The sequence below is a fragment of the Drosophila ananassae genome, chromosome 2L, assembly GCF_017639315.1.
Source record: "Drosophila ananassae strain 14024-0371.13 chromosome 2L, ASM1763931v2, whole genome shotgun sequence".
NCBI classification, from domain to species: Eukaryota; Metazoa; Arthropoda; class Insecta; order Diptera; family Drosophilidae; genus Drosophila; species Drosophila ananassae.
Window position 1 is genome coordinate 20,318,813 of NC_057927.1, and position 11,360 is coordinate 20,330,172.

At 45.9% G+C, this 11,360-nt stretch overlaps 2 protein-coding genes across 2 annotated transcripts; both read left to right on the plus strand.

Moving 5' to 3' along the window:
• The first annotated feature begins 822 nt into the window (after positions 1 to 822).
• On the plus strand, positions 823 to 3,337 carry LOC6502686. The gene is made up of 2 exons (XM_001955389.4): positions 823 to 1,745; positions 1,900 to 3,337. The coding sequence occupies exon 2, from the start codon at positions 1,902 to 1,904 to the stop codon at positions 3,240 to 3,242; it is 1,341 nt and encodes a 446-aa protein (XP_001955425.1). The 5' UTR covers positions 823 to 1,745; positions 1,900 to 1,901; the 3' UTR covers positions 3,243 to 3,337.
• Positions 3,338 to 6,990: 3,653 nt separating this feature from the next.
• On the plus strand, positions 6,991 to 9,155 carry LOC26514611. The gene is made up of 2 exons (XM_014911824.3): positions 6,991 to 7,956; positions 8,141 to 9,155. Exons 1-2 carry the CDS (start codon positions 7,550 to 7,552, stop codon positions 8,217 to 8,219), a joined length of 486 nt encoding a protein of 161 aa, XP_014767310.1. The 5' UTR covers positions 6,991 to 7,549; the 3' UTR covers positions 8,220 to 9,155.
• Positions 9,156 to 11,360: the final 2,205 nt, after the last annotated feature.

The following is an 11,360-nucleotide window of genomic DNA, read 5'->3' on the forward strand; positions in this document are numbered from 1 at the left end:
TCCGACATGCAATTTGCGCGACCATCAGTCAGCGGGGCACCCGGAACTTTAATTGCCCGCACACGGTTGCGGGTAAAGGGCGGCGAAAAAAAACAAGGGAAAAATTCACTCGCCACTAATGTGTTTTCGCGCCTTCTCCTTTAGTCTTGGCCAAACCTCGACACACGAACTTGAGACTTCGGGATGTCACTCGATTGCGGGGGCTATTTATTTGCCACACGACCGCTGGGCACGTCCTCTCGCCAGCTCGAAACGATTTCAACTGAATGCCAACGGACAGGGGCCGCTGGATTTGTTTATGCCCTCTTCTCGACGGCCTGCCGTCGTGAGTGCTTCGTCCTGGCATCGTGAGTCCTTCGTCCTGGCATCGTGGCCACACTCTCTCAGCTGAGGAGCGAGCTTTTAGAACACCCGAATATCGTAACGTTAAGAGAAACGAAAGAGAAAGCCATGTTGTTCTTTCCAAGTTTGGTTGTTCATATTAGCAGCCAAAAGGGTACAATGTATCCTTGGTTCGCATAATAAGAAGGATGTGGAGTAATTGCATTATTAAATTAAAGTTGAATATCTCATGACATTAGCAATCTAATATATGTGCCCATGATGAAGCTGAAGACTTATAAACAGTATATATTTCAATTAATTATTCAATATGAAGTCATTAATTATTAAATGATTTATACATGTCTCTTTTGAAGTAAGAATGTGATGTACATTAAGAGCTTAAAAGGATAAGGCAGATTTTGTCATATTTGTGATATTTCGAAGATGAAACAAAAGTAAGAGAAATAAATATCAAAGAAAGACAGCCCTGGAAAAGATCTCACTGGCTCAGAAGCACAGCCTGGCTTGTCAGGTCTGGTCATTAGCATTTTATTAAGTTTTCGAATACAAAAATTTTGGAACCTTTGCTTCCGGCTCTTGCCATTGCTTATCTTTTTTATTCGCCTCCTCCCGATGTCAAAATTGAACTGAGTACGCCTTTCCCCAACTAGCACCGGCACCGGTACTAGCCAGCACCGCTTGCCAGCATCCCTTGCCACAATTCCACAATCCCAGAGTCAGCCCAGGCACAGGTCGAAAGCCATTCACAGCAGTTGGACAGACAGCCCGAAGACCGAACACCTACTTCTGTCTCTGAGCTTATGTGTGTGTGTGTGTGCGGGAGTGTGCGTACAGGTTCGTATGTGTGGGTGAGGCACTTACCAGCCCTGCGGTTTCATTTGGCCAGCCGCAAAATTCTTACCAAACAAAATAAAGAAAACGAGGAGCAGTAGCAGTAGCAGAAGCTGAAGCAGAAACACAACTAACTTGGGCCAAAGAAAAGTAAAGCCAAGCGGCAACGGAAATTGTTAACCTTTGGGGATATCAAACATTTACGATTGCGTGGAAGCGGCAAAGGCTAAGGCTGAGGCAAAGGCAACAACCGCAACATTTAAGTTTTTATCAGCACAAAATAAAGTTTTGGTTTACGGATTGTGTTCCAACAGCCCCAACCGCCGTTCCCGCATTTGCCGAGGGCGGCCACAAGTGCCCAGGAGAAGCAGCTGGATCAAGGAGGTCTGTGGGCCGAGAACTGGGGGCTAGTTGAACCGTGTTGATTCCCGGCCACGCCGAACTTTTATCCTTTTCAATTTCGTTTCTGCCTGGCGAGTACTTTTGAGGGATTTAAATTTTTGTTTGCTGCCGGTGCTATCGGCGAAGCGTAATCGTGGGAGCGGCAACTTCAACTTCTTGGCGTTCAGGTGAGTTTCTTTTTGTTTATTTCTGGGCTCGCCCTCGTCCATAGTTTTCCTCTAAGCTGTAATACATATTCATAAATGCTTTGTTTTTAGTATAGACCGTTGCTTTGTTCTTAAGTTTAGAAAAAATCTTAAACCTATTAATTTTGATCCACAGTCATGATGCGCAAAAAGAAAAGCCGTGGGTTTTCCTCATCTTCAGCATCGGACTCAGATCCACCGCAGACCTTGATGGCTTCCCAACAGGAAAATAGCTTGGCAGGCATTGAAGACTTGTCCTCAGGATCAGACGATCAAGGTGTTCCTTTCATTTTGGTAGATAGTGCGGTCGTCCACACTCGCAGCGATCTGGATGCTGCTCTGAATCTTGTGGAAAAGCGGAGGATGAAAATGGTAAAAGCGGATTCAGAGGACAACCACTTGCTGCTTTTGGAGGATGTATCGCCGCCGCCAGAACTGGATCTACCCATTAACTTAGGATCAAAGGAAGCTGCCAAGCTGAGAGCTGATGAAGATGAGAGGCGCTTTCAGGAGGATTTGCAGAGTCTTTGCCTCTCTTCTCTCTTGAGAGATGAAGAGATTACTCCTGCTACCACAGACTCTATAAGCACTGAACCCCTAAACAAGAGCACGGCTACCAAAAGTTCCGTGGAAGAGAGTCGCTTGCTGTTGCAGACAACATCTAATCTGGAGCAAATACGTATGAAGCTGGAGGAGCTTAGAAAGCTGCAGGATGCGATCATGGTACCGGAGCCAGTGCCCGAGCCTGTTAACAGTCGTCCCAGCATTCGCCGCCAGGCTACCTTCGACATAAAACGCGAAAGAGGTGGCGCTGGATCACGGCATGCCATTTCCCCTCCCGTAATATCCGTAGATGCTGAAGACTCCCTGAAGCAAAGCCACACGCTGAACCAAACCAAAGCTCCCATGATAATACATACACCTTCCAGGAGTTCCACCTCCTTGTCGAGCACCTCGGGAGGCCGAAAATCCCCGCCCCTGAATACGCAACAGATCATCAATCAAATCGGGGACTTGCTAATGCAACTACAGCTGCAGCAGGAGGACGGTCAGGCGCTGGATGAGGGTTCCACCTATTCCTATATGGTGACATTTGTACCAAGAGGTGGTGTGGCCAAGTGCTCCGTGCAAGCTATTACCGATCTGAAGCCCACTACCCGCAAAGCGGTTGTTCAGCCCCAGGCTCGCCCAATATGCAGCCAGCTTCCTATATCTCGGACACCCATCATCAATATATTTTCCCCCTCCGGAACACGTTTGGAATCAACTCAGCCACCTGTGCGCTCGCAGGCATCACAGTTGTCCGTCAACACCCTCAAGCTGGAAGGAAGTGTGTTGCCTTTTTCCCACGTTGCTCCTTTGAATCTTCCAGAATCCTCATCCTGCCGTATCAAATCTCCTTATATGCGTAAGAGACCAGGAACCTATTTGAAAGTTCCCGCTCCAGCCAGATACTGCCACGGTAGGAAGAGGGATTGAAATGGGTGCAGTCGAGCGGACTTTATTTGCTATTCAAAAACTGAATTCAAATTGCATTGAAATGTTGAAAAACAAATATATATTTAACGATTTAATGGACGTTCAGTTTCACAAGCAACTAGCTCTTCGCTCCCTTATGGGAGCCTGATTGCAGAAGTTCCTACTTTGTCCCACTTCTTGGATAGGTGCTTCTTCAGGACTTGTCTAATTGCATGATGGTCTATTGTCCAACCACGCACTTTCATTGCTCATTTCCGAGGTGGCCTCGAGTGCGTGGAGGCAGCTCATTTTGTTCCGTTTGCCCAATTGTGGCCAAAAGTGTTTTCAACTTTTCTCTGTCATTTCGCCTAAAGGTTGAATCCGAAGTTCACCCAAGCCGGCAGAAGAGCCGGCCCACTGCCCTTCAAGTCGAGTTGAATTTGGGGAAATGTCAGGCAAGTTCTTGGCTTGGCAGGCAGTTGTCCTGATGCAGGACCTTAAAAACCATACCGCCTCTTGTCACTTGTCGTTGGGCACAAATTGCAAGATTGACTGCTGCTCAGCTGGCTGGCTTCAGGGAAAACTGGCAAGTGGAAAATGGGAGCTAAGGTTGGGTGAGTGGGCTGTGAGGAGTGGTGTGGGTGTGGGCTATAAGCTGTGTTGGCTAGGACAAAAGTTTTCATTAGTTTTAATTAAATCCCAAACAGCATTTCCATGCTGCACTCTCCGAGGCAGTGGTCCGTGTGTTCTTCGAGGCTTTGTCAATGAGTTAGCCCGACAAAACCGAATTAAAAACACATCAAAATTAATGACACTTTGCCCCGGGGAGAAGGAGCTGGAATAGAGTCTGGAACAGGGGGAGTTGCTGGTCAAACGGAAGCCATGACAACACTGCCACTCGAAGTGCGGACAACATTTGTGCAATTTATTTTGCAAGGTTTTTTCTTTTTTGATTTTTTTTGCTGCCACTGCCCGCTTCTCGACGCTCGCATGTTGCTAAATAAATTTCATGATTTACTGCGGCAGCCATACGGGAAGCGCGAACAAGTAAAAAATGACACTTGGCAGTGGCCACAATGTTTATGTAGTTGTCGAGCGGAACGGGCGTGGCTTTAGGGCGGATGAGTGGGCGTGGGCTGTCGGTACATGAAATTTGCAATTAGATTTGGCGAAAAGGCAGCCGCAACATCCGCCTGGCGTCCCAATTCCGAAACATTGTTGGCCTGGCCCTGGTCCTACCCCGGCCATGGCGAAATATTTAATGCGGAAAGTTTAATCGCAATGGCAGCGGCATCTGCAGCGGCGCATTTCCGGCATTTGTTGGTTTTTAGAATGCATTTCCCGCAGCTACAGCCCCATCAACGGGGCAACACGACCGGACAGAACAGGACATGGCCGGCTCTTGGTTGACATCATCAAATTTTATGCCCTGGCATTTACAGCCACTGCCTCCAGTCTCGGGGGGCCCTGGGGTCGGCATGTCAGGTTGTGGCCAGAGCTCAGTACGCTAGGATGCGGACGCACTTTCGCTGCGACCCGCCTTTGAGTGGCCAAGAATTAAATAAATGTTTAATTGGCAGGTCGAGTTCGCTGCAGCCTCGCTTCCGCCATTTCTATGTAAACTCTGTTCTGTTTCCAAAGCTGCTTTTGAACCAGACTGATTAGCTTGGCAAGCGACTGGGTTTAGCTTCGGCCTTACATGTCAAAGGGAAATGGAATGAAAGTTGCAGAATTCAACACAGAAAAAAGATTGAAAAGCTTGAATAAAGCATTAGTGCAACTTGCATGAAAAACATGTACAACCGAAGCCAACATAAAGCCCAAGCAAGACCATTTATATCAGTTTTCAGTTTACTAAGTGGCATCCAAAAAGCACCCCCAGTGGGTTAGTAAAATAAATGCACCCTGCAATTAGAATGCACAACAATAATTACATAATAAATTCGCTCGCGCAGCGGCAGTTGCAACAGCATGCGGCGTCTTCCGGCTGCAGCTGCCACGAAATGTAAATGGATATAAGTAGCAAGACGCCATGAGCTCTGAGGCTTTGGAGCTTGGAACTGCAAGCCCGTACTATTCTGCCGCCGCCCTAACAAATGCCTGCGACTAGTTGGGCACTTGATCAGGGGCATGGGCACTACTGCCATGCTTTCCATCCATTTCACTTGTGTGTGTTCGTGGGCGACGGCAAGATTAATAAAATTTATTATCATTGCGATAGTGGCAAATGCAAACAAAAACAAACCAACCGACTGAGCTAACGCCCCACACATCCCGCATGTATTTATGTGCCCGGCACTGAAGCCAGCAGGGAGAACATATCAAAATGAAGTAAAATTCATTTTACAACATACGTCCCTGTGGAGAGCGGGACAAACTGTAGCCCGAATGCAAACCTAAATTGCAAATGCTTCTGGGCTGCCATCGAGCTGAGGGCTCAGTGCTGAGAGCTCCGAATAGGAGCTTCCAGCTCCGACCTCCAAGCTCCCGGCGAGATCCTCCAGCCAAGGACGGGAGCAGAGACAGAAGCTTCAGCAGGAAAGGCAGTGGGAACAGAAGCGAAGCTGCTGGCAAAACGGAAGTTCGACGCCCAAGTGGCAGTCGCGATAATAGGTCCCTGCCATGTGCGCTAAAGTATTAGCATATAAACATAGACTCACACACACACTCACACCCCTTCATGGCTACATGGATCCACCCACATACACAAATACAATAATGCAAACACACAGAAGATACCCACACAGATGCAAGTGCAAACGAAGAAAAACTTTTGACTGCAGCAGCGTCGCTATCAGGAGACACATAAATATGAAAACGCAAGCGGGGCTCGCAAAAGGGCACTCAGAGAAAAAAAGAGTTATACTACATTCATGATGAAATCCGTATCTTTTAGAGAGAATCATTTTCTTCCAGTGCATATGAAGGGGTAACCAGTCGAGTGGCGACTTCCTAGGCAGATATATGGAGTGTAAAAGTGTCACTGCCACGCCCAACGGCCATTTCCCGCTGCCTACTGCCCCCTGCAACTGCACCGCCAACAGAGTGGAATTTGAATATTATTGTCACCCCTCACCCCCACCGCCACCACCACCCACTCATTGCGTGGAAGAGGCAGAAACACAGGTTGACTCGGACAGACCTCGACCTGGAGACCGAAAGCGGTGGGAGCGATGAGTCGGAGGGCCGAAGCGAAACCCACTATTTAATACTGTTTGTGCAAAATAATAGCCAGGCTCCCCAAGGGGCGAGAGAGGAGTGAGAGAGACGAGGGAGGTGCGCCCCTGGCGGTGCCGTAAATTCAAATTAAGTCGCCCAACTTGCTGACAGTTAAAATCTTGGTAACAAAAATGTGCAGAGGAGCCCACAGGAGAGATCAGCACTGCACTGGGCCACACTGCGTATGTGTGATTTTGCGATTGTAATGGAGTGTATGGAGTATATGGGTGTGTGCGAGTGTGGTTGTTTGCACTTGTCTATGCCCATTTGCATCTGGTGTGCCTTAGTTGGTAGTTTGTTGAGCATCACACGCAGTTGGTTTTGAATTTATTGCCGTAAAATGCAGCAGCTAAGGTATTCCCCAGAAGTGCAGATGGATTAAGTGAGCTCTTCCATGGGCCCGGGCGGTGGTGTCGTTGTGTGCGAGTGATTGCGTTTCATTTTAATTAAATATTTTGCCAAGCTCTCTGATACGGCAACAGACAGAAAATGTCAAGGCCTCCTGCTCGTTTTCACCTTGGCTTTCCCCCATTCCGCCTCACTCCAGACCACTTTCCATTTTCTACTTTTAGCTCTCAATTCCGTTCCGGTACGAAAATGACCGGAGCCCCAGCTCACCGGCCCCAGCTGCGTGGTCAACTTTCATTGCTGCAATTTGGGGTCATCATTGAAATCAATAAACGCTGCCAAAGTGGTTCAAAGTGCGATTTTGAGGCACCACCAAGGGGCAGCATGCTGCAGCGGCCGACGGAGGGAGGCAAACGGGCACTTTTCCTGCCCCAGACAAAGTTGAAAGATTTCTCCCAGCAGAGAAAAGTTTGTCTGACCAGGTCAGAGAATTGCGGCTAAATTATGGCCAATGTTTGGAGAGGGTTTTTCTATTTTTTTTCTTGTGGCAATTTTCTGTCTCGTGGCAATTTCTTCAGACGACATAGGATATCAAGTTCACTCTTTCATTTCCGTCGCCGTCGTGCTTAACTTTACAATCAATTCCAGACCTGATTGCTCACTACACCCGGGCATTTAATAATAAAACTCAATTTCATTTCGCTTCGCTTTGTGCCTCGTCTTACTCAGGGGCTTGGCCGGAAATTTGAAGCCAATTAAAAATGCATTCGACGGCAGCGCCAGGAAATAAGTGGCCGGGAAAAAGAAAGAGACAAATTGACAGGCGGGAGGAGAAAAATGTGACACAGAGCCGGGCACTGTGGGGCCTGCCCCTGGATACCCAAGAGGAAAAACGGACCAAGGACCCCCAGTCGAGGGAATATTCACTAAAAGATGTCACCACCGAGCTTGACGAGGCTGGTGCATTTTTCATGGAAATAAATATGATTGCTCTGATCTGTTCAATCGGGCAAATGGACAAAATCGACTATTTTAATCAAAGTTTCGGGGTCGGGCCGCCACAAGGAGTAGCGTATTTGGCACTGCCGGAAAATCAAACCCTTGACGGGAGCCTTAAAAGGATTGCAGTGCAAACAAAGGCAACGCTTTTAAATCCGAAGCCCTCCAGGTATGTGTGAGTGTGGGTGGTGTGAATTTGCCGGAAAAGTGCAGGAGAAACGCCACTTTACATGCCAAATCGTAAATATTTTGCCATGAAAACAGCACTAGCTCGAGCGCTTGGCAGCCCCGAGTGGAGTGAAGTCGTTTCATTTCATCCATTTTTTCTTCTCATTTTTTTATGCCATTTCCAGGAGCTTTTTTGTTTTCGTTTCATCCTCAACCTGTAACGGCAACTGTCGCCCGGACGATGGCAGCACGCATCGAGTGTGAATGAAGTGCGCTCTTGGGCGCTTTGCGGCGTTTTGCCGGAGTAGGAAATGAAAAACAGCGGAATAATACACAGCACAGAAATGCCGCTCCAAATGTTGGATTTTTTTTTTGTTTCAACACACTTTTCTATGACACTTGGTGGCTGGTAGGGCGTGGGCACAGAACGGGTGCTGTTTGTCGAGCAGGTTGCCTAATGGCAAGCGACCGCAGGTGAGAGAATAGGTCCACATCGGGCGATACCTTAGAAACTTAAAGATACACATTACAACCAAGGACTGAAGAAACTACAACAAATATTATCACCATTTATTATGAACAATTATAATCACCAAGAATTATTATTTTAATATTTAAATGTCCAATATACCCCACATGTCCCACTAGGAATGAGCTCCACAGAAACTGACACTTTGTAATTATGTGATGCCGTTTTCAGCAGCTAAAAGCTGTGCGTTAGCCTCCTCCATAATGTGGTTGAAGCTTCTGCCTTTGGCCAAGTCAAGAGCAGCGTTCAAGGTAAACAACAAGAGCGGGCTAGACGATGCTCTAGCTTTAATTGCAACTCCCACAGAACCCGGAGGGACGCTTAAAGCAGCTCTGCTTTCCACAGACAGCCCGAATGTTGTGGGAATACTCAACGACCGGATAAGAGCAAGAAAGCTTACCTCGCTTATTTTGCTTCAAGGGCTTTATTTTCTACACATACCTTGGTCTCAGCTGCCCATAATCAATTTAGATGCTTCCAATTCCGGGTGTATGTGTTTGAGCATATCCTTTCATAACTGGGGCTGCAACTTCTTCGAACAAAACGGCCCTGTGCCTGGGGACAGAAAATGCATCTTGGCCCGGCCAGCTGGCTTCAGATCCTAGGACTTGGACTTGGCTGGGCGGAAAGCTGGATAGCTGGATGGCTGACTGCTTGCCTGCCTGCCTGGCCTTTCATGCTGTTGTTCATTTTTGACATAAACATTATGATGCATTCGGTCCAGTAATTTTTATTGTATATTTTTTTTTCACTTTTTCTGAGGCGACCACCAAGCCATGCCCCTTTCCCGCGGCCTGTTGTTGGGAAACTGCTGCTTGCTTTAATATAACCAACCATTCCCCAGAGCCCTTTGCGGTCATTTTGCTTTTATTAAAAAGCACGGAGGGCTCCCTGGCTCTGGATACTCAAGTATGGCATTGCTGCAGTTGTTTATTATGTGCAAGATTTCTCTGCTGTGAAAGGAAATTATTATTTTTCTCATATATTTATTTATGTCCGCAACTTGGCCCGAGTGTGTTTTCCGGGCCCTTAACGCACAATAAATACGGCACAATATGGCCGGGGGCGGACACATTGTCCGGATGACTGCATACGGAGGACGTTTGGTTATTCTCTAATCAAACAAAATTCAATCACTCGAATTTCTTAGCATACTTTTCAGTCAATAGCGTATGGAGTGGGGTGGGTCGCAGCAATGATTTACAGTGCCTCTATTATTCATGTATTTAGGATCTTGTGCAAGGGACTTGAGGGAGCTTTCTTCTTGTGATTTTATTTTGTTTGATTACTTGTTGTTCTTGTCAGGATTTTGTTGTTCGAGTGTGTATGTCCTGGTGTATTTCCTTGCTGGCTTATTGCGTATGCAAATCCCCAAAAGCTCGACCAACTGGCTCGGCATGCTCTGAGATAAGTGCATTTGTCAGTCATTCAATTTGCGTCCTGCTCGCTTGCTCCACGCTGATATTCGAGTCCTTGTCGTCGCACGCTTTCCTCCTGGGCAAAACACCAATTGTTTTCATTGATTTTATTTCGCATTTCCCCCTTTTTCGAGTCCCAATGTGCTGACTTGTTGATGGCCATCAATTTGATGGTATATTGAGTTCAGTCGAAATCAAAAGAGTGTGACTAACAAGTTGGCAGCTTATAAATACTGACAGAGAGATGTCCTAGCAAAAGTAACACTATTTGGTAAAAAAGCAATTTCCTATTTAAAACCAGTTTTAGCCACTTATTTTAGCTAAGTCTAATCTTAGAGCCATATACGAATCAGAGTTTCTATTGCCATCGATCTTCATAAAAATATAGTAAGTATACTAAAGTAAAATTTTGGGTAAATTTTTGACCAAAATCATGGTGGTGACATCTTGAACCATTTTTCAAAATTTTCGAAAAATTTTATCAGATTTTAGTTGGCCAGGTTTTTAATATGAAAATTAGTATATGGAAATCTAAGACTGGGAAGGCATAACATTCATGGGTCGTATAATTATTAGTCAAGTTATAACTATTTCTCAGACACAAAACGAGGCAGAAAGTATTATTGCCCAAGTTAAGAATATGTAGTGGAAAACGATGCTATTTAGCAGTTCTTTCTCAATATTTCGGTTGTTTTTCATCGGAATTTAAAAGGGAATACCATTTTCGAATCAGAGCTGTAATCGCCGTCGATCTGCATTAAAATATAATCAAAACCGATAAATAAAATTTTTGATCGATTTTTGGCCAAAATCATGATGTTACTTACCCCTTTGAAAATTTTAGAAAATTGGGTCAGATTTTAGTTGGCCAGGTTTTGATTTAGAATAATAGTATGTGGAAATCTAACACCGGGAAGGTATAACATTCATCTATTGGATAATTATTGCCTAAGATATGACTATTTGCCCAATGATTATTGGCTAATTGATGACTAAAATTAGTAGCCTTGCTTTTAAAATTATATACAAGTCTATCTTAAAACTTCTCTAATTAATTATGTTTAGTGTTTTTGAGTCAATGACGTGCTGTTGCTTCTGGAGTAGCCGGAACGAACTTTAGTCCTTAGTCCTTTTCATCCGAGTCGCCTGTTTGTGGGCTTCAGAGAAAGTGCGTCTATTTCTTTCGTGTCTGTGGATGTATTGCGGCATGTGTTTATGTGCGTGTTTACACATAATACTTCCATGCTTTTATTAGTGGCCTAATGGGGGTCCCACTTTCGCCTATTGGCGCGGGCATCCAATTAACAGAACATAAATCAAATTAACTACGACCGTGCCTGGGCCTCAGATCCGTGAGATAGCCGCTGACAGACGGCATTGATTTGCCAGCTAATTGCCAGAAAGGATTATGCGGCTCTTACACTCAAAGTCCGGCCGGACAAAGGAAACTGAAACAGG

Excerpts from the sequence above, each read along its gene's own strand:
- LOC6502686 (XM_001955389.4), top strand. The coding sequence starts at position 1,902 with ATGATGCGCAAAAAGAAAAGCCGTGGGTTTTCCTCATCTTCAGCATCG.
- LOC26514611 (XM_014911824.3), top strand. The coding sequence starts at position 7,550 with ATGCATTCGACGGCAGCGCCAGGAAATAAGTGGCCGGGAAAAAGAAAG. Across the intron at positions 7,957-8,140 it reads TTAAATCCGAAGCCCTCCAG|GAGCTTTTTTGTTTTCGTTT; the intron begins GTATGTGTGAGT and ends TGCCATTTCCAG.